Raw genomic sequence first — 18,800 nt, 5'->3', positions numbered from 1 at the left:
ACTAGTTCATCATTGATTCTTTTATATCTTTTTATTGGTTATCCTAGACCTAAAGATTACAACATGCATCCTTGACTTACTAAAATCCAATTAGTTTTTTTTTTTAATTCATGGATTATCTTAAGAACATTGGAATACTTTAACTCCTTTTTCCTACTTATATTTTGTGTGTTGTTATGTACTTTAATTCTACATATACTCTAACTCTCTCAAGATATTATAATCTTATACAGTCAATATTAATTTAGATTTCCTTATATGTTTACTATTTACAGCCTCTATATTCCCTTCTGCATCTTCTTGCTTCCATTTAGAAATCTTTTCCTGCTACTTGAAAAACTAGTTTTTGGGGATCCCTGGGTGGTGCAGTGGTTGAGTGCCTGCCTTTGGCCTAGGGCACAATCCTGGAGACCCGGGATCGAATCCCACGTCGGGCTCCCGGTGCATGGAGCCTGCTTCTCCCTCTGCCTGTGTCTCTGCCTCTCTCTCTCTCTCTCTCTCTCTCTCTCTCTGTGACTATCATAAATAAATAAAAATTAAAAAAAAACAAAAAGAAAAACTAGTTTTTCCTTTAGTGTCTGTCAGTGAGCTACAAATCATCTCAGTTTTTGTTTGGCTGGAAATGTCTTTTTTTCACTTTCATTTTGGAATGATACTTTCTCTGGGTATAGAAGTTTAGGTTAGCAGTTATTTTAGCCTTTTGTTTTTATTTTTTTTAATAGAAAGCTATTTATTGGCCACTTTATTTGCAATAAAGTAAACAAGATACAGTTGGATAACATTCTGACTCCTACAAAGTTAATTGTTTTTCCTAGTTTCTACTGAACCAGGAACTCAAATACTGAGAAATTGAACCTGCATGTCAGGAATAAGTTGCCATAAAGAAAAAACCTGCAGGTCAGGAATTTAGATTATAGGAGTTTGTTCACCCATTTATTCCAGCTGGTCCTAAATTGCAAACACCTCTAACCATCTGATTATGATTAGGTTTCCATGAAGGAAGTCCTAGACATTCCATAAATCATGATCTTTTAGTTAATACAGAACAGAGATTTCAACTTCTTGAAAAGGAATGGTTCACTAAGAAGGAATCTTTAAATATCCGTTTAACTAAGTTTTGCTTACCTAATTAAAACACACCAGGACTCGTCTACTTTTCTCATTTGGGTGGGGTGGTTGTTGGTAGTGATAAAATTTTCCTTTCAGGGATCTTGCAAATAAACTTGTATATGACTATAGATATGGATATGGATTCTGATACGGCTGCTTTAAATTTTCTGATTTAAATTGTTTACATTATATTTAAATTTTCAATTAATTACAACATTTGAAAGGTTAAGGCTTCAAGAAAAATTTCAATTTACTTCAAGTGATTTATTTCTTAGGTTGCTAAAAATGATGGCATCTCAGAAACATGGGCTTATCCATGGTTATGAAATGCCGTTTATATTTTGGTGAATGTTTAAAGAAAAAAGAAAAAGAAAGAAAGAAAAAGAAAGAAAAACCATTTATGTATGCATTTAAAAAAAAGATTTTATTTATTTATTCATGAGAGACACACAGAGAGAGAGGCAGAGACACAGGCAGAGGGAAAAGCAGGCTCCATGCAGGGAGCCTGATGTGAGACTCAATCCCAGGTCTCCAGGATCACACCCTGAGCTGAAGGCGGCACTAAACCGCTGAGCCACCCGGGATGCCCATATGTATGCATTTTTATGTACACACAGACAAAATAAAATAAACAAAACACCCAGAATAGTCCTTAAGGATCTAGGAGTTAAACACAAATTCTGATTGAGTAATGATTATGAAGATTTCCCCCAACATTGAGAACCATTAGGTGTTCTCAAATGCAGGGAAATAACATCCCATAGTCTCAAATAGTCTCCTATGATAAAGGAAGCAACTACAGAAAGCTTTTATTTGTTCAAAGTAACCAGAGCTATAGATGCAAAAAAAAAAAAACCCCAACAACTCTCCCAATAGTTCTTCAAAAACAAGCATATCAAACTTGATTTTCATTAAAATGTTATTTCTTCACACTAATAAATCAAAAAACAAGATCCATATTTTATTTATACATATATAAATTATTGGAAATGGAAATAATTATTGAGATTCATCTTCTGGATGAGAATGGCAAATTAGTCTCCCTTCATAAGAAACAATCACCCCTCAAGGACACTCCCCACTTGCCTCTTGTGCCAGCACCAGGGAGGCCTCACCTGAACCTTTCCATTTCAGGACAGACATGAATTCTCCACCACTGCCAGTGGCATCACTTACTCCTTCAGGATCAAGAGCTCTGGCAAAGCTCCTGGGGTTGTCCGCAGGGTCTCTTTTCTTCTTTGATTCGCTATCGTCAGATTTCCGGTCAGATAGAGACTGTCTTTTTGTACCATCTTTTTTTTTTCCCCAGCTTTTTGAGAAGTAAGACATGCTTCAATTAACTCTGGACAATCTAAATTTTCTCCAGGTTCCTAAGTATTGTCAGCAAGTCTCTTCCACTTCAGGGAATCCTCTGCCTTCCCATTTACTATCCCTTGGTCCAGTACATTCCCCCACAAATTCTTCAGACTTTGCCTCTTCTACTTTTTTTACTCTTTTCTTTCTGTTTCTTCTTCATTTTTTGCAATGTCTTTTTATGGGAGGCCTTTTTTTTTTTTCAGGTTTGAAAAGCTATTATTCACCAGCCCAGGGCTGTCACATCTCAGGCCCTACACACCTCAAGCTCCAGCCACATCCTTCTTTGAGCCTTTTAAAGATATCCTTTCATTGCTTGGCTTCCATCGTTTTCAGTGAAAATTTGGCTCTTATTATTGTGCCTCTGAACAAAATGTGTCTTATTATTTTTTGCACTAGCTATATTTACAGTTTTTATCCTTGATTGGTTTTCACCTGTTTTACTCTGATGGCTCTACTTGTAACTTTCTTTGTATTTATCTGTGGCTCTATGTCTTTTGTCAGTTTTTAATTCTCAGATTATTTTCTCTTCAAATACTGTTTATGCTGCATTATCTCTCTCCTTCTCTTCCAGGACTCTAATTACACAAATGTTTACACTGGGTCCCATGTATCTCTTAAGTCTTCCTTTTCTGTATTTCTTAAAATTTTTATCTTGCTGTAATTGTAGTGAGGTCTATGTGTGTATTTTCTTCTGGTCTACATTCCAGTTCATGAATCATCTCTTCAGTTGAGTCTAATCTGCTTTTAAATCCTTCCACTGAGTTCTTAATTTCAGTCCTAGAATTTTTATTAGGCTATTTTTAAAAACTGTATTCAGCACGTCTCTTCAAATGACAGCATTTTTTTCTCTTGGTTTTCAGTCATTTGTTCCTATCTCTTGGTATGATATGCCCAGTTTTATTGTTGTTTAATGCCAGACACCATGCACGAACAATTGTAGTGATAATCTGAGAGTCTGGATGATATCATCTTCCCCCAGAGAAGATTTACTTTGGTTCAGGCAGGCAGTTAGCCAGGAGAATATCTCCTTAGTCTAATCTGAGACTGATTTGAATCATATCTGAGTCTCTGTGAGTGCTGGTCTATTTTCAGACTAGCTTTATTACCAGGGTGTGGCTCTTCAAGGTTCCCAGCTAAAAGACTGAGCTGTTTACCAGGATCCCTCCTTCTGGAAAGCTTTGAATCCTAATTTATGTCTCCTAACCCCTAAGACTGCTGGTAGCCCTGCTCAGCTGCTCAGCATCTCTCCATAAGTATTCCGAATCATCAGATGCCTCATGAAGGAAAGTAGCTAATTATGTTAAGCTGCTCACCTCTCTGTATTTCCTTTTTCTCTAACACCTTAGAGATAGCACAAAACGTGCCAATCCCACTCCAACTTCAGCTCTCAGCCAGCCACTTTCCAGGGCCTGGTGCTCCTCACCCCTTTGTATCTTTGAGCCTTGGTAATAAACAATGTGAGCCTCCTTCTTGCTATTGGACGGAATTCTATCCAGCTTCCTCTGTACTCCAAAGAATTTTGTTTCCACTGGTGGAAGCCGTCTGAGGTGGGAGACACAGAGGCTGTAAAATAAGTCTGCCTTAGTTCAAGTCTTGGCTATCACTGTCACTTATGGGACTTTGGGCAAATTGTTTAACCTCTCTGAGCCTCGATATTCTCATTGTGAAATGGAGAAGATGATAAAAATAATCAAGATGACATGAGACAATGTTAGTGGAGTGCTTAGCAAAAAAAAAAAAAAAACAAACAAAAGCAAAATAAAGGTTGGCTACGGCCATTATTTAACTTAATTTAGGGTCCTGGAGTGTGTAAGAAGGTCTTAGACGATTGTCATTGGATTCCTCAGTTGAGAGGCAGCCTCATGAGTGTTGTGGGAGGGGAGCGAAGAGGTGGAAGACAGGAGGTTCTGTGGTTCCACGGATGAGCAGGAGTTTAATCCCACAGTGATGGCGCTCCTAAAGCTGGGATCCAGACCTTTTGGGAGAAACGTTGCACAATGTATGACTATGGGGAGTCATTGGCCAGGTTTCCGTTTTGCGCTTCTCCTTAGCAAGAAACTGGTTCTATTTCAGAGACGTCACAGGTCTCATCTTCCCTGCAGCTCCTCACTCCAGAAACACTGCAGCTGCCACGGTCCGAGGTTGACCATGAATGGATGAGGCCTCCCACCTCGTGTGGTCAGAAGAGCTCCTCCACGGGGCTCAGGGGTCTCCTACTCACTGAAATGTCTCCTTGAGAAAGTACTAAACATCTATTATTTAGCTCTTCACGTGAACCGAAGTCATGTGTCATTCTGCCCGAGTGTATTTGCATTCTACACCTATTTTTGCTCCGGAACGAAAGCCAAGAGTCAGCAGGAAGAAGGGGAGCCCTGGAAGAGCCATCTTCCAGGCAGATCCTCTCGCCCCATCCCCACTTCCGGTTCTCATTAGGCTTTGGGTAATTTATTTTTCCTATTGGCCGTGACATCCTCATTGAAGGGTCTTGGGTTTCCTTCCAGCTCTGAAAACCTTATCCATGATAGTGGTGTTAGGTGGAGGACCTGAAGCCGGCCCAGAATCATGCACAGTCACCCCATACCCGGCCTGACCGGGTGTGAACACCCCCCGTGTGCCCTCGTGAGAGCACACTGCTCCTCCCCCACCCCCAGGTGAGTCTTCCCCCTCCTCCCTGAGGACAGGCCTCCCCCCAGCCAGGCTCTGAGGGTGGTGGGAACCAGCCCGGCTCCCAATCCCCGGTTCCTGTCTAGCAGATTCACGAGGCAGTTCAAAGAAGGAAGGCTGACAGAACAGCTCTCCTGCTCCCTCCCTCCCCCAACTGGCTGAGTCTAACTGGCCCGGGGCCCAGTGGTTTTGTTCTCCACAGCCTCCCATAAGTAAAAATACTCCAGGCCGCAGCCTCCCGCCCGTCCATGGCGTCAGCTCCCCAACCCACTGGTCAGGCTTTCGCTCGTGGGCGGGAAGGAGGCAGCCCTGTGCCGCGCTGGAGTCTAATTACGTGCTGAGGAAATAAACCATGGGCTTCAATTTTAGTGCTGAAAATAGCTACGGCCTAGGATTCCTCTCTCTGGCCTGAGCCGGGAGACGCGTCCCAGGGCTCGCCCTCGGCGCCCGGCCTTCGGGGTTTGCCACGGGACGCTAGGCGGTGGGCAGGGTAGGACAAGGGTCCGAGGAGCGGGGGCGGCCCCCAGAGGCCCCGGGGTCCGAAGTCTGTGGAGAGGCACACTTCAGGGAGACGGGACTCGGGCCCAGGGCTCAGGCCCCTCCACACCCTGCATCCCTACTGTGCCTCCTAGCCCCCGGCTCTAGAATGTTCTCGCTCTCGGCCTGCAGGACATCCAGGACTTCGGGGTCCTGCTGAATGCCCCTCTGGAGCCTCGTGTGGCTAAGAATGCGAAGCTCTGGCCAACGCTGAGGTAACTGTCTAGGCCGTCATAGGACACACGTCACGGTTTCGTGTGTAGCCAACCGTCTCGGGCAAGGAGGATGAGGGAACATCGGCAACTGGGTTTGTGGACATCGAAGCTTCTGCAGGTCAACGGAATGTCTAGGTGGCTCAGTTAGACTGGATCCTGAGCCCCTTCCCGCCGCCTCGCTGCCTGGAAGGAGAGAGCCGGCCTGCTGGGGCCACAGGCCACCCAGCCCGGGGAGACGAGGGGGCACACCACGTGAATGGCAAGTCCAGAGGGGGCGGCGGCCTTGCCGTCCGGGGATCCTGGGGACCCTGGGCCGTTGGTCCCAACCCAGCTCTTCTCACAGCTCCGGGTCGTCATGAGCTGTCCACGGCCCGGGGGAGCACGGACAGGGCCCCCTCCCGTCCCCGCCCTCCCTGTCACCCAGCGCACGGCAGGGCCCGGCTCACGTGCTTCGGCTCCTTTGCAGGCGCCCGCCCCGAGCAGCCAGCGCTGTTACCTCAGCACCGCAGGGCCAGGCCTGAGGCCGCGGCCAAGGACGAGGTCAGCGCGCTCAGTGAACAAGCGTCCCTGGCCGCCCGGCCGACTGGAGGGGACAGCAGAGCTGAGGGGAGGGCCTGGCCCGCCGTGGCGGCGGCGGCGACCAACATGGCGCGGGCCCACGGCCAGGCCAGTCCGCCCTGCTTCTGGGGAAGGGGGGTTTCGGGGGAGACCACACTCCAAGGACGGCGGGAGCAAGCGCGGGCCCTACCTGCCACTCCGGGGAACGCAGAGGAGGCCGGCCCTGCTCGGAAGCCCCGGGCTCCTGGATGCCATCGGCACACGCCTCTCATCTCTTCAGAGTCACTCGGCCTCTCCAGCGTGTCCAGAGCAGCTGCCATAGCTGCACGTGGCAGGTGCTCTGGGGGCGCAGCCAGCCCCGCGGGGTGACGAGGGCTGCACGGAGGAGGGGACACAGGGCCGAGGGCGGGCAGGCCGGAAGAGGCCTTGCCTGTCCACCCCTTGACCCCTTGACCCCTCGCCCAGCGGCCCTTGCTGTGGGGACAGGCAGTCAGAGGACCCTGGCAGTCACCCTGGCTCCCTGGTCTCCTGCTCTTGGCTGTCAGGAGGCTGCTGAGGGCCCCGCCTGTCCTCCAACCCCCCCCCCCCACCCCCGCCCCGGGCCGGGGTCTGAGGCCCCAACACAGGCTGAAGCTGCTGGGAAGGCGGCAGAGCGACCCCGCTCTCCCCTCCAGCCGCACCCTGCGGGGAACCGTCTCAGCCCCCACCTGCGCGTGTGGAGGCGCAGCTGCCTGGTGGCCAGACCACAAAGTCCCCATTTGGAAGATCCCGTTTCCTAACCACCTTGGCCCAACATCAGTAGCAATATTGCCCCACGAGGAGGGCGAGCCATTTACTGCGGGAACCACCAGCGCCAGGGCTCGAACACCAAGTTCAGACACGAAGGCCTCCCCTCTGGAGTTAAGGCCGGGTTCAGGAAGGAGAAGCACAAAGCTTTCGGCCCACGTCTCCTCCACGGAGGCCGCTCAGGCCCCCCGGCCCCCGCCCCCCTCTCCTTATAACCCAGGGGTCCCCAGCTGTGCCAGCTTCCAGGCCTCCTCTTTAACCCCTTGGTTTCCCCCATCCCTCCCAGAGAAAAGTTAGGCCTCAGGAACCCCGGGGGGTGAGCGGGGGCAGAGGGCACCCACCACGCGGTGCCTGTGGTATGCGCGCTCTAGAGTCTCTCCTAATTAACACCAAATTAATAATAATTGCAGCCACTTACGGAGAACCTGGTATGACTTACCCGCCGGCATTATTAGCTCGTCTGAGACCTCTCAGCTTTGAGCACTAACGAGGAGGGAGGAATTGCTTCATCCGTCTTGGGGGAGCATCAAGGCCAGCAAGCCAAGGTGGGACTGAAACTCGGTTTTGCTCTCTTTCTGCCCACCCTCCACTTTGAGCAAGAGTCGGTTGTCATATGTGCAGATTAAAGACATACTCACTGCTCTTAAAAAAAAAAAAAAAACAAAAAAACAAAAACTTTAAAACCAGAAAACACTGGATTGAGGATTGAGGATTGGAAAAACCACAGTTTCTCCCTAACCAAGGGGGCTCATTGACTTTGGACAAGTGCCAGCTTCCTTGAGCTCCCACAACCTTATCTTCAAAATGGTGCAAGTAAAAATATCTTCCTTTCTCCCCTCTTGGGCTTGTTGGAAAGTCAGATAGATCCAGCTGGGCAAAAGCATCATGAACCGTAGAGAAAGATGCTTGATGACTGACTCTGCCATGGGACACAGCATCTTCTAAGACAACAGAGGTCCACCCAGGTGATCTCACAGTGACTTCTGGAGCCTGCATGCCAGGAGCCTATCGTCTCATTTGTCAGAAACAGGCTCTGAGGCACTCTGTAAGACCCTGTTATTTTTATGATTTGGAAGACCAGAAGGTTTATCATAACGACAAACAAGTCCTCTATGACTGAACCTGGCCCATTAAACAGGTGACCCATGGGACGCCTGGGTGGCTCAGCAGTTGAGCGCCTGCCTTTGGCCCAGGGCATGATCCTGGAGTTCCAGGATCGAGTCCCGTGTCAGGCTCCCTCTGCCTGTGTCTCTGCCTCTCTCTCTCTCTCTCTCTCTCTGTGTTTCTCATGAATAAATAAATAAAATCTTAATAAACAAACAAACAGGTGACCCACTGGCAGGAGCCAGATGTGAGCCATTGTCTTCAACCTACTACCCTCCCTTATCATAGGCACCGTTTGAGACTTTTTTACTCTCCCATGGAAAAGAATCAGTTAGTTAAACTTGGATCATTGAGTTTATCACCAAAGCCCAGAAACAACCCCAAAGTCCTTGGGTTGGGAGGATAGACTTATGGTACATTCACACCGCAGAGTATTAGCAGCAAAAGGATGAAAGACTTTTACATGCAACAAATGCTTTATGCAAAACGGAGTCAGACTGCAAAGGCTCTGTATTGTATGATTCCATTTATATGACATTCTGGAAAAGGCAAAACCATAGGACGAGGAACAAATCAGTTCCTTATTACCAGAGGTGAGTTTCAGGAAGGATTTGACTAGAAGGGAGTGACACAAACGAGTTTTAGGGGGTGATGGACAGGTTCTGTGTTTTGATTGTGGTGGGGTTAATAGGACTCTTCACATTTGTTAAAACTCCTAGAACCAGGGGCACCTGGGTGACTCAGTGGTTGAGCATCTGCCTTTGGCTCGGGTCATGATCCTGGGGTCCTGGAATCGAGTCCAGCCTGCTTCTCCCTCTGCCTATGTCTCTGCCTCTCTCTCTGTGTCTGTCACGAATACATTTTTCTAAAAATCTTTAAAAAAAAAGAGGAGTTTATTAAAAACAAAAACAAAGAAAACTCAGAACCATATACCAAAAGAAGTGAATTTTATGGCAGATAAATTAAACAAGATTTTTTTAAAAGTTCACAGATAAACTACTCAGAATCTTTACAAATGGGTCACCAAGAAAGTAGAGCCATTTGGCAGGGAGTCCCATAGTATAGTGTGAGGTAGAGTAGTGTAGCCTAGAATAGTGGAGAAATCTGGGGATTTGGTCACCAGTTCTCTGGCTTGGGTTGGCAACAACCATCCGGGTGGGTGTTAAGAGGGCCCCATTCCCAGGTGACCTGGTTCTCTGGTAAACCCTGGAGTCTACATTTTAAACAAGCTTCCCAGGTTGTTTGGGTTCAGGTGGCTGAGGGCCAACATTTAGAGGCCCACTATTCAGCCTTTCTTCATTATTTGGGAATTAAATTCTTTTGTGAGCAGGAAACTCTTTCTATGCCTTGGAGTTTCTACCAGTAAGATGAAGACAATTAGCCTGTCTCCTGCTTTACGGGGACTTGGGCTCGAACTCACGACCCCAAGATCAAGAGTCACATTCTCTTCTGACTAAGCCAGTTAAGTGCCCCTCCCCTTTTTTATTTCATCTTTTATTGAACAGACCTACATTTCCCCATTTCTGATGCGTAAAGCTAAAATAGGACTTAAGGGGGCTGGCTCTGTCCATACCCACGTTCAGTATAGAGATTACTTAAAAACAAATCTTGTAAAAAATAAAATAAGACTTTAAGAAGGGGATCCCTGGGTGGCTCAGCAGTTTAGCGCCTGCCTTCATTTGGCCCAGGGCGTGATCCTGGAGGCCCAGGATCGGGTCCCACATTGGGCTCCCTGCATGGAGCCTGCTTCTCCTTCTGCCTGTGTCTCTTCTTCTCTCTCTCTGTCTCTCGTGGATAAATAAATAAAACCTTTTTTTAAAAAATAAGACTTTAAGAAGGTCGAATATTGGGGCACCTGGGTGGCTCAGTCGGTTAAGTGTCTGCCTTCGGCTCAGGTCATGATCCCAGGGTCCTGGGATTGAGTCCCATGCAACGGGGCTCCCTGCTTAGCGGGGAGACTGCTTCTCCCTCTCCCTCTGCCCCGTCCCCTGCTCATGCTCACTCACACATGCTCTCTCTCTCTCTCAAATAAATAAAATTCTAAAGAAAGGAATGTCGAATAGTAAAAGGGGGGCGGTGAAGCCCTATTCACACATTTAGTGAGTAGGCAACTAGGAAAATGTCATAGCAATTTGGGATGGGAGAGCATTCAGGTGTGTGTTGAGGGTGTTCCAAGTGGCAGGGGCTTGGCAGCCTTGACGATCTGCTCCTCTGGGGCCTGCACCCCGAGGATCTCTTCCAGGAACCTAACATCCTGGAATTTACCCAACCTCTTGGAAGTGGTAGCTTGACCTTAAGGGAATAGTGTTAAGATGAAATTTTCTCTCTCTGAAATGCTTTGAGTTTTTTCACAGAATGAGATTCAAAGCCAGAGGCACGCCTTCTGGGATCACCCTAGGACTTGAGGGCAGGGTGAGAACCTGGGCTCAAGGCTCTCAGTGCCATTGTTTATGGTCTGTGTGGTTGTGGGCAAGTAATTCCATTTTTAGAACCTTAAATTCTTACATTCAAATATTTCAGGGGCTGATAGCTGTACTGGCTTCACAGGGATACTGTGGAATTTGAGAGACATGCACTGAGGTATGTAGAGGTGTTAGGATGGCTCAACTGCCCAAAGATTTGGCAAAAACAAAACCATATCGAGGGCCTGGGTGGCTCAGTCGGTTAAGCATCTGCCTGCGGCTCAGTTCATGATCTCAGGGTCCTGGGAGGGAGCCCTGCTCAGCGGGGAGTCCGCATCTCCCTCACCTTCTCCCTCTGCCCCTCCTCCTGCTCCGGAGGCGGCAGGCAGGGAGGGAGCAGGGAGGGCTGTGGGCTAGTCCAGGGCCAGAGGAGCTCAAGGAGAGCAAAGGGGTGCCAGAGTCCGGGCAGTGCCCACTCTCGGGGGGCGGTGTGGGCGTGAGAACCACCTTTTGTGTTCCCATCTCCAGAGAATCGGGGAGTGGGGGAGAGGAGTGCCCCCCTCCACTTGGGAGCTCCTGCATGTTCTTTTCCCTTCCATCAGGGTTCTGGGCATATGCAGGTGCTTCAGGCTCTCCTGGGTGAGGTTGTAAATGTGAGGGGATCCCCTGGGCCTCCGGCTTGTGCGCCCCCACCTGCACCCGAGCCCTGCTCCATAGGCGTCCTGAGCACCAGACAGTAAAAGAGCCATGGGGACCGCCCTGGGCCGCAGCACTGGGCCCCTTCCTCGGGCTCTGCTCGGTCCAGGCGTCCCCTCGGGCCCATGCCCGGGCCTCACGGGGCTTCCGGATGCCCAGGCCTGCATCCAATGCGCTCGAAGAGGCATCCAACATCTGCCTTCCTGCTGCTGCTGTAGCAAATCACCGTAAACTGGGGCCTTACAGCAGCACCAGCGATGATGAGCCTGGAAGTGAGAGGCCCAGAGTGGGTCTCACGGGGCTAATCCCCAGCAGGGCTCTGTTCTTTCTGGAAGCTCTAGGGGAGAACCCGTTTCCTCACCTTTTCCAGCTCCCAGAGACTGTCTACGTTCCTTGGCTTGTGGCCCTTCCTTCACCCTCAAAGCCAGCGGAGTCTTCCTCACGATGCCCTTCCACTGGTTCTGACTCTTCCTTCTCCCTCTACTCCAGTTACAGACCCGTGGAGTATGTTGGGCAATCTGCTTGTTTTAAAGTTCACTACTAAAAAAAAAAAAAAAAAAAAAAATTAAGGTTCACTACTTAGAGCCCGAATTCACCCCTCTAACCCTGACACATTCGCAGCTTCCAGGAACTGGAACATGGGCATCTGGGGGGTGGCGCATGGTTCTGTCCACCGCAGAGAGTGCCCCTCGGTAGAGGAGCATGGTGACCTTTTGCCCCCAAGAGTTTTCTGACTTTAGAATCATGAAAAACATTTGAAAAGACAGAAAGTCGGGCCCCATTGGAGGCTGATTCCACACTTCTGAAATGGACCCAAGGAATTTTTAGCAGACTCCCTTCACGCTTTCCTGATACACATGCTCCAAGGGGCACATTTTGAAAGATCTGCTTTCCTTTGTCATTGGAGGGGTATAGAGACTACATTTTAAGGACCTAATTACAAAAATCTATGGTCGATGATTTATTGGGTGATTCTGATGTATTAATAAATATAACTAAGTTGATCTAGCACTTCCCCTGTGCCGGATACTAAGCACCATCGTGTATCATCTCATTTAAAGCTCACCGTAACAGGGCCAGGCAGGACAGTTGCAGCCATCGCCACCTTGCATGGGTGTAGGGGTGAGGTGACCTAACTAGGTTACACGGGCAAAGCCAACTGCCCATCCATCTCCCTTCTTTTCTTTTTCTAAAGTCTGAGCTCTTTTTTCTCTTTCTTTCTTTCTTTTCTTTCTTTCTTTCTTTCTTTTCTTTCTTTCTTCTTCTGCTTCTTTTTTTAAATGCAATATTCTATGGAGCAGAAGCTCCATGGTGATGAATCACTAAAATGAAAGACCTGAGCTCTTGAACACTAACCAGTCCAGTGCTGCCACATAGTAGGTTCTCAGTGAGTATATGTTGAATTATAGGGTAAATAAATAAGCAGGTGTTTATATGAGTTAACGCTGATCGTCCTAAGAATCCTAAAGAGGGCATTATTATTATCACCAGGAAACAGACCAGGACCCAGGAGACGAGTGGAGAGGATCAGCTCCATCCCTGAGTCTGAGTCCACTGAGTCACTACACCAGGGGCCTTGCAAGCAGCAGTCCACAGGCTCCCACAAAGCAGTATTTTCAAATCCTGCATTTTTTATTATAGAGACTTCTTACTCCTGTAAAAGTTCAATTTGCTTTGGGGCATCTGGGTGGCTCAGTGGTTGATCATCTGCCTTTGGCTCAGGACGTGGTCCCGGGGTCCTGGGATAGAGTCCCGACAGGGCACCTGCTTCTCCCTCTGCCTGTGTCTCTGTACTTCCCTTTATTCTCATGAATAAATAAAATCATTTTTTTAAATATATGTTCTCATTCATTTGGGGAATATAAATAATAGTGAAAGGGAATAGAAGGGAAGGGAGAAGAAATGTGTGGGAAATATCAGAAAGGGAGACAGAACATGAAGACTCCTAACTCTGGGAAATGGACTAGGGGTGGTGGAAGGGAAGGAGGGCGGGGGTGGGGGTGACTGTGTGGCGGGCACTGAGGGGGGGCACTTGACGGGATGAGCAATGGGTGTTATTCTGTATGTTGGTATATTGAACACCAATAAAAAATAAATTTATTTAAAAAAATAAAATAAATACATGAGAAAAAAAATAAAAAGTTAAATGTGCTTTGAGTTCTGTAGTTAACAATGGCCTCTATCAACAAGCACCTGAATGTACAAATCCAGGCCCGAATGGCAGCTCCAGCACTGGGGAAGCTTTTGTTGTTGCTCTCTGTCCCTCCATCGGAGTGGGGCTAGCCCCAGGCAGAGCCAAGCCTGACGGAGGAGGCCCAAGGGAGGAGGCCCGAGGGAGGAGGCCCGAGCTCTCACACACAGGGAGGTACAGGCACAGAGATTAGAGGCTTCAGACCACAGGGTAGGTTCTCTCTAATTCAGTTCTCCAAACGCCGGGCAGGGCCCCCCAGTGCCCTGGGCAGGAAAGGGTCTGTGGAGGAAATCTGGGGACAGCCACTCAGAGGCCTCTTTCTCCACACACACACACACACACACACACACGCACGCACGCACGCACGCACACACACACACACACACTCAGGCCCCGGGACAGCTGCCCTTCCTGCAGGCCGCCCCCTCTCCGCCCTCCCTGCCCTTCCTCCCGGGCCTTGCGGGCCCCTTCATCCCGCCCTCTCCCCTGTCTCCAGTTCTTTCCTCATCTCCTGAGGGTGCTCTGGACCCCCCCTTGTCCCCCCTCCCCCGCTCTCCCAGCCTAACGTGTGTGGCCTTGGAGGCCTCGGGTGGAGACCCGGGGTTGTAGCAAGAGACCGGAAGCCTTGACGCCCCCTGGGGCTCTGCCTCGGTGTCCCTTCTGGAGACTGAACGCATTCATGTTCACTGACCTCCGACTCCAAAGAGCACCTGTGGGGCTGGTCCCCGGCTTTGTGCTTCGTCAGAGGTGTGCTCCGCGCCTGGCTGCATGGTGACAGCCCCACGACGTACAGGATGCTGGTGACTAGACGGGGAGGGTGGGGACACTGAAGTCCAGGGGGCGGGGGAGGACCCCCACAAGGCCACACTATGTTTAGGGGCCGAGCCAGGCCCCAAAGAACCAAGCCTTTCAACACTCTCTTTGTGATAACGATGACGATTCCGTGGTACCCAGCGTGGGCCACGCATGGACCGCCAACAGCTCCCGAGCAACATCAAAGATTATGAGAGCAGGACAGCCTTACACGCTGGTTACCTTTCAGGTGTAATTACCACGCCATCTAATTACACTGAGGGGGGGTCATTAATACGTCACAGTTTGTTTTATGTTTCTATATGATAAAAACCAACACACACCCCCCCAACAAAGCAAATGAGCAAACAAACAAACAAAAAGCAGAATCAGACCTATAGAGACAGAAAGCAAATGACGGTTTGCCAGAGGGGACAGGGCGGGAAGACAGGACAGCGGGTGAGGGACAGCGGGAGGCCCAGGCTTCCAGTTGTGGAGTGAGTAGGCCGCGAGGATAAAAGCACAGCACAGGGACCACAGTCGATGGAACTGCGGTAGTGTTGCTCAGTGACAGGCGGTAGCTACACTGGCGGTGAGCGTAGCGTGACACATAAACCTGTTGAATCGCTGCATTGTACACCTGGAACGATTGTAGTATTGTGTGTCAACTATATTTCAATTAAAAAAAAGGAATCCCACATCCCACAGCGTTTGGGCCAATGAGCTGAGTGTGAAGAGACACTACGCTTGGCCAAGGTCTTCTGCTGAGGTGGAAGCGTGCTGCCGAACTTCACTGGCACGCTCTCAGGGGATCCGCACAACTCACAGCCACACTGGAGGCCTTGTTCCCATTCCACAGAAGAGAAAACAGAGGCCCAGGGAAGCCAACTGACTCACCTAGCATCATTCAGCTAGAGACTAGACAGGGCTGGGTGCAAATCAAGATCCGTCCCGTTCCAAAGTTGAGTTTCCTCTCCTACTCCATGATACTGGCTCCCCACATCAAGGGCTTAGTCATCAAGTGACTCAGTTTCCTTTTGTGTAAAAGCCTGCTCCTGGTTTCTGTGTTCACTAAGGAGAGCCCCCACCCCTCCCACCCCAAGGGCCCACCTGCATGGTAGGGCAGAGGGAGGGCTCATGGGGCACCAGCCTGCAGGAGTGTTGGAGCTGAGCCTTCCTTCGGAGGAGCAAGTTCCTTCCGCTTAGGAGGACAGGCCAGTCGGCCCTCTGAGTTTGCCAAACCCCCCAGGGACAGCCTTGCTCTGAAAGCTGGAAGGCCAGCCTGGGGCACCGATGGGTCAGGGCCTGGCCCACACGTGGCCCCGCCCTCCCTCCCCATGCCCAGCCGGGTTGCCCTCCAGCTAGTTGTGCAACCTTGCTATGAATAGGTCTAGGTGTGTGGTTTGGTGCCAAAGAGACCAAACTTGTTTCCTTCGGGTGACAGCTCCCTTCTGGAATTCTGGGAGGTGAGGGAGCACAGCTGTGAGGTCAGGCTGCTGACCCTCAGGCTGGGCGGTCCAAGCTGGTGGCGTGAGGGGTGGAGCCTGTGGCCAGACTGGATGGGCAGGTTGGCAGCACGATCCCCAGCGTGCTGGCACCAGGATGGCTGCTCAGCTCTCAGTGCCGAGAACTCCTCCTCCCTCCCCAGCGGTCGCCAGGCTGCCCGAGTCTGCCTCCCTGAGCCGCTCCCACCTCCCATCCCTCCTTGTCACCAGGCCCTCACTACCTCAGCTGGGACTTAAAGAAGCTTGGAGGGGGAGAGGGGAAGACAGACTTGTTTGTTTGACTTTTTAAGATTTTATTTATTCGAGAGAGAGAGAGAGAGAGAGAGAGAGAGAGAGAGAGAGAGAGAGGCAGAGACACGGGCAGAGGAAGAAGCAGGCTCCATGTGGGGAGCCGACGTGGGACTCGATCCTGAGTCTCCAGGATCAGGCCCTGGGCCGAAGGCAGACGCCAACCGCTGAGCCACTGAGGCGTCCTGGAAAAGACTTGTAATTTCATTCTTAAGACCTTAAAAAAATATGAGAAGGTGGGCAAACAGGAGTGCTATATTGTTGGTGACGTGACTTGGGAACTTGGAGGGCAATTTGGTCAATCTTGGTTAAAATCGCAAATGTATGTGTACGCTCTGGCCCAGCGATGCCAAGTTTGGCCATTAATCCTACAAAGGTTCCTACATGTGTAGGTGATATACGCAGATTATTCACTGCAGATGCTGGTAATAAGAAGCAGCGAGAAACAATGTTGTCTGTCAATAGGGGCCCATGGTTCCCTGAGCTACGATACAATAATACAATGGAATACTACGTAACTATAAAAGTGAGGAGGCCTCCTCCCGACTGGTATTTTTTCCATGTGTGACAAAATCATTAACAAAGTAAGATGCCTGGATAGTGTATATGATGTACTTCTTGTGTAATATAAAGGAGAAAATAAGAATTTGTGCTTTTTATTGCTTGTAGGTACAGGAGAAATTCTGAAGGGATGAGCAATAACCTTTGAGGGGAGAGGAAAGAGGCTGAGAACCAGACAGGGATGGGAAGGAAACATCCCCTGTGTATCCATATGCTTTTTGGCTTTTAAATCTTGGGCCTGAATTACCTTTCAAAGTATTTAAAAATACAGTGCAACAAAAGGAAAATAATTTTGACAAAAATTTTCATGACCCAATTGCCAGATACAATGGACATTTGTCTTCTGGGGACAGGTCCTTCCTACTTGGAGTGACCCAACAGGTGCATCTCAGTGGGAAGAAGGGCCCCTCCTTGTCTACTGGAGCAGGACTCGGTTCCCGATACCCCCTGCCAGTGGGGCTCCCACCGCTGATAACTCAGGTGCCCTCTGACTTTGACTCGGTTGGAGAAACTGAGGAACAGTTCGTGTTGGCAACGGTTGAGGTCCTAAGTGCAGCGTTGAGGACAAAAATGTCCGGGACACAAGAATTCTTTCAATTTTTCCTTTTAGGACCTCTCCCCAGCCATAGCTTACACTGGCAGCACTACTTCTATTCTGCTCTTTATTTTTCTTATATTAATATATAAGGTTACAAGATGACAGCAATAATTACATTTCTAAGAGCGTATCTGATATGAGCGTTTTCTATATATATGAATAGCTTTCATAATTACTCTTTTAATTGATGCATAATATTCCTTTGTTCTGACGAGGTATTTCCTCTACTCATATTCAAGATGTTAATAGGATGAAATTATGGAAATCCGAAGTTATGGAGACACTGTTTTGCAATGATACTATTCACTTTTCGGATTCCTTTGAAATAGTACAGCGACCTCGTTATCTCCACTTTTACACCCCAAAACCCTTCTCCCACCTTATTCCTCATTCTTTACGGTCTTAGAAGAGGAATCAAGGCCGGGCTCTGGCCTTTCCACCTTGCCTCACGTGAATGCAAAATGTTTACCTTCCAAAATATTTAAAATTACAATGCAACAAGATGAAGATAATTTTGACCAAAAATTCCATAACCCAACTGCCAGATACAATGGATATTTGTCTTCTGGGGACAGGTCCTGACATGAAACTGTACATAGTAAAAAAGAAGAAAAAAAGAAAGAAGAAGAGGGATCCCTGGGTGGCGCAGCGGTTTGGCGCCTGCCTTTGGCTCAGGGCGCGATCCTGGAGACCCGGGATCGAATCCCACGTCGGGCTCCCGGTGCATGGAGCCTGCTTCTCCCTCTGCCTGTGTCTCTGCCTCTCTCTCTCTCATGTGACTATCATAAATAAATAAATTAAAAAAATACTTTAAAAGAAGAGAAGAAAGAAAGAGAGAAAGAAACTGTATTTATCTTTATAAAAGTAACACACTACAACTTTGATAAAGTAAAATCGCACAGAAGGTAGAGTTGAAAGCCGAAGTGCCTTGCCTGCATCCCACAGACTTAACCAAGGGGTGCGTGTGCGTGTGTGTGTGTGCTTGTGCGTGCACTAGATCGGGGCTCTGCCTCAGTTGCAGGGTGCAAGGGTGCGGCGAGCTCCTGACCCGGCAGCCCTTGGGTGGCCCGGGCCTGCGGTGTGGGCCGGGACCTGGGCGGCCGCCCGGTCTTCCCAGCGGGCAGCGCACATCATCATTTTCTGCGGGCGGCACGTTGTGGAAATAGGTCCAGAAACACGCTGAGCCCCGTCTGCTCACCATCCCCCGTGCGCCCTCCGAGAGGCCCCTCTGAACTGCCCCGGGCCCAGCTCTCCCCTTCCCCGGCCCGGGGACTGGCTGTGCCCGCAAGGGGGTGGGGTGCCCGGCGCACTGGCCCGCGCCCTACCTTCCCCTGCCTCCCAGCCCCGGACTCCCGCTGTGGTGTGCGCGACTGGGCTGCCGCGGGTGGAATTTGCTAGTCGAAAGGCTTACCCTCATTACTTGAATTTGATCTGCAA

The 18,800-nt window shown here is 49.4% G+C and overlaps 1 protein-coding gene, 1 long non-coding RNA gene and 1 pseudogene across 2 annotated transcripts; 1 reads left to right on the top strand and 2 right to left on the bottom strand.

Annotated features, from left to right (window-relative positions):
- Positions 1-1,515: 1,515 nt before the first annotated feature.
- Positions 1,516-5,986, bottom strand: LOC129512425 (chromobox protein homolog 3-like; annotated as a pseudogene).
- On the top strand, positions 5,161-7,693 carry LOC129512324 (translation initiation factor IF-2-like). Its single transcript, XM_055329549.1, has 2 exons — positions 5,161-6,775; positions 7,637-7,693. The coding sequence occupies exon 1, from the start codon at positions 6,139-6,141 to the stop codon at positions 6,760-6,762; it is 624 nt and encodes a 207-aa protein (XP_055185524.1). The 5' UTR covers positions 5,161-6,138; the 3' UTR covers positions 6,763-6,775; positions 7,637-7,693.
- Positions 7,121-14,599, bottom strand: LOC129512325 (uncharacterized). Its single transcript, XR_008665026.1, has 3 exons — positions 14,311-14,599; positions 11,790-11,968; positions 7,121-7,868 (listed from the first exon to the last, which is right to left on the bottom strand). It is a non-coding gene; the product is annotated as an uncharacterized LOC129512325 (long non-coding RNA).
- Between the last annotated feature and the right edge of the window lie 4,201 nt (positions 14,600-18,800).

This window comes from Nyctereutes procyonoides, unplaced genomic scaffold (genome assembly GCF_905146905.1).
Source record: "Nyctereutes procyonoides isolate TBG_1078 unplaced genomic scaffold, NYPRO_anot_genome, whole genome shotgun sequence".
Classification (NCBI taxonomy): Eukaryota; Metazoa; Chordata; class Mammalia; order Carnivora; family Canidae; genus Nyctereutes; species Nyctereutes procyonoides.
Note: the sequence above shows the minus strand (reverse complement) of the source record. Positions and strands in the feature narration are given on the sequence as shown.

Excerpts from the sequence above, each read along its gene's own strand:
- LOC129512324 (XM_055329549.1), top strand. The coding sequence starts at position 6,139 with ATGGCAAGTCCAGAGGGGGCGGCGGCCTTGCCGTCCGGGGATCCTGGG.